The 3240-nt window shown below is 44.4% G+C and overlaps 1 protein-coding gene across 1 annotated transcript; it reads right to left on the reverse strand.

Moving 5' to 3' along the window:
- Nucleotides 1-1018: 1018 nt before the first annotated feature.
- LOC107120668 (leucine-rich repeat and immunoglobulin-like domain-containing nogo receptor-interacting protein 2) lies at nt 1019-2839 on the reverse strand. Its single transcript, XM_015423427.1, has one exon. It carries the CDS (start codon nt 2837-2839, stop codon nt 1019-1021), a length of 1821 nt encoding a protein of 606 aa, XP_015278913.1.
- Nucleotides 2840-3240: the final 401 nt, after the last annotated feature.

A 3240-nucleotide genomic window follows, 5' to 3' on the forward strand; every position in this document is an offset into this window, starting at 1 on the left:
CTAGGATTATGCTATGAAATACCTTTGTACTCTCTCCCATTATACATTAACATGTTAACAATGGATTCAAAATTAAAACAGAAGACTTGGGGGGGGGGCGGCAGAATGAAGCACTATCATCAACCTGCAGTTTGCCAACTTTTTATGCCAACGAAGACTAGGAAATTGGACCTCGGATTCTTTTACAGTAAACTGGTCCAGTGTGAAATCACAGATATTTTAAAAAAATATTCCATTCTATATCAAAATGAGGCACATGCCTTTTCTTTACACATGAAGAGAAGAGCAACAAGACACAGTAATGGCTGCCTGCCTCAATGGTTGGTTCCTCTCTGGTCTTTGAACAGATAGCATCATTCATTGGTGACTTCGGAGGTCTGATCTGGGAATTTGGCTGTAATCATGGGAAATAGTGACATCACAATTGGGTCAGTTGCTGTGGAAGGAACAAAACCTCTCATCTGTATTGCTTTAAAATGTACACAGTAAATATGTATATTTAAAAAAAATACAATAATACATTAATCTTTGTAGTGTCGAACCAACTAGAAGGTATGTATGATGCAAGGCTTTAGCAAATGAGATCTATAGATACAAATTTCACTGCAGAGTATGTAGTAGACAAATGTGTCTCTTTTTTCTTTAAATATGTAAATCCTACACTGTAGGGTTTCTTTTTTCCTTTTTTTTTTGAATGGTAGAAAATGTTTTGATCATTTGTCCATGAACATGAGCCGACAATTCGTTACTGAGATCCCCAGAATGCCAAAAAATTTGCAATGCAAACAATTAGTACTGTATACCAACTCTGCAAAAAGCCCTAACACACACTCAGCCCCAAAAGAAGAGGCGTTGCTGTACAACCTCAGATAGTCTTCCTGGTCTCTGTGTACCATTTGACACCATGGCAGCCACATGAAGCTGCCTTTAACCTGGCAATTCCTACATGCCAGGCTCATTGAATTGGTTAGAATGCCACAGGAGAGAGAAAGAAATAATAACGCTAGCAGAATAACCATCAAATCATTTTCATATTAAACCTGCGTGGTCCGGGAACCTCCCCTTCCACCACTGCACCATTGTTTTTACGGGGGACATACTCAAGGTCAATGTTGGTTTTATGCTTGCCTTTCCCTCGACTCCACACAAAAAGAAGTAAGAAACAAAATAAAACCACCCCAAGGAATGTAAAACAGCCCATGGCTGTTGACACCAGTATTGTCTTGAGGTCAAGGGAAAATGTATTCACATTGGTTCCATTGGAACTGGTGTCATTGGAGTCTGTCATGAACATGGAAGTCCTGTTAGCATAAAGGAACCGATCTGAGGCAAATCCTTTGACAGTAAGGGTGGCTGCATAGGTGTCATTCCCAGCAGCATTGCTTGCAATGCAAACATAGGTCCCGCTGTCTTGATCTTGAGCAAATCGTATCTCCAGTGTGCCATCTCCCAGCACTGTAGCTCTTCCATTGGATTTCATGGTGACCAGTCTCCGCCGTGGAGTCACCCAGGAGATGGTTGGCTGAGGATCACCATCTGCATTGCACATGAGCTGTACCGTCTGCCCTTCATCCACCATCAAGTATTGCAGCTTCTTGTCTTGGATCCTGGGCTTCTTGCAAGTGAAGTAGAAAGAAAGGGCAGTGCTGTGGAAGTCCTTGAATGGCCTCTCCTTGACACTGTCAGGGCCAGCGCACATTGGCTGCTGGCTGCCAAACTGCAGCATGGGCTGCCTTTGTAATATCCAAAGGAGGCGGCAGTCACAAGCCAGAGGATTGTTGTTTATGGAGAGGATTTCCAGGGCTTTGGTGGAATGGAACACATTCTCTTCTATAGTTTCTAACAAGTTTTGGGACACATTGAGCACACGCAGGAACCGGAGCCCTTGGAAAGCATGGGGTTCAATGGTACGCAACTGGGCTCCAACTATATGAAGCTCCTGCAGCCGCACCAGTTCCGCAAGCATGCCTGACTCAATGGTGCTGATGGGGTTGTAGGAGAGGTTCAGGTGCGTTAGGTAAACCAGTTGCTTCAGAGCAGAATAAGGTATTGCGGACAAGTTGGTGTTGGTGATGGAGAGAAAAGTGAGGTTCAGGCCATACAAGCTGTTGCTAGGCATCACGTCCAGCATAGGCCAATAATCAATCTCTAAGTTTTTCAGGCGGAACAATCTCTTAAAGGCATACGCAGGCAAAAGGTTAATACTGAGATGTCTCAGGTGCAGGCTGATGAGGTTGTGAAGGTGGGAGAGGGCTTCTGTTGGTACAGCTGTTAGGTTGCATTTTTCCAAACTAAGCTGCTCCAGGCTAAGCAGTCCACTAAATGCCCTGTGGGATATATATACCAGATCATTATCACCCACTTCGAGGGACTTCAGGTTGTGTAGATCCTGGAACATGTAGTCCAGCAGAATGACAATCTTGTTTTCACTGATATCAAGCTTTGTTAAGTTTGACAGCCCAGTGAATACCCCTAAAGGAACCAGCTTCAGACGGTTCCCTTTGAGTCTCAAGGAGCGCAAGTTAAACAGATTGTTAAAGGCTCCTGGCTCTACATTGGCGACGACGTTGTCACTGAGATCTATCTCCTCGAGCAGTGGGTAAGAAGTGAATTCCTCCGGGCTGATGTTTTTGAGTTTGTTCTTGCTAAGATCCAGGATTTTAGTCTCAATGGGGATGCCCTCGGGGATGGCAGTCAAGCGCCTCCGGTGACAGCTGACAGACTTGTTCTGTGCTGAACACTCACAGCGGGCTGGGCAGCCGATGGTAGAGCCCATGAAAAGTAGCAGCACAGCCAGACCTAGAAATGGCTGCCAGCATGATATGGCTGTGTGAAGCATGACTCCACTGATGTTGTCTAATCTTCTGTCACAGGCCTGCCAAGAGGGAGGGGAAAAAAGAGAGTTAATTAGGCTACGAACCTCAAATATAAGTCCACTTCATTTTCACCAAAAACAAAAGCAAAAAACCTTTAAATGTCCGGTTAGATCCATATCCTTGCTGGCACTAAAAGCTAGTATTCTTACTTGTGTAACTGGAGGTCCACCACTTCTGCAATCCCCCTCCATTTGTAGTGCTACATTCCAAGACATTCCCAAACTTCCCAGCTCTCAAAAACAGCAAGGAAGGAAGGTAGTAGACTACATCAGGAATGGGAAGGCAGGAAAATATTGTATCTGATTTTCAGAATTTATATTCTGCCTTTCTGCCCAATCAGGGTTACCAAGGAGCTCACATTTAA

Source organism: Gekko japonicus, unplaced genomic scaffold, assembly GCF_001447785.1.
Source record: "Gekko japonicus isolate JY-2015 unplaced genomic scaffold, Gekko_japonicus_V1.1 scaffold2060, whole genome shotgun sequence".
Lineage (NCBI taxonomy): Eukaryota > Metazoa > Chordata > Lepidosauria > Squamata > Gekkonidae > Gekko > Gekko japonicus.

What these genes read in the sequence shown, in the direction of transcription:
- LOC107120668 (XM_015423427.1), bottom strand. Translation starts at nt 2,839, where the DNA reads ATGCTTCACACAGCCATATCATGCTGGCAGCCATTTCTAGGTCTGGCT.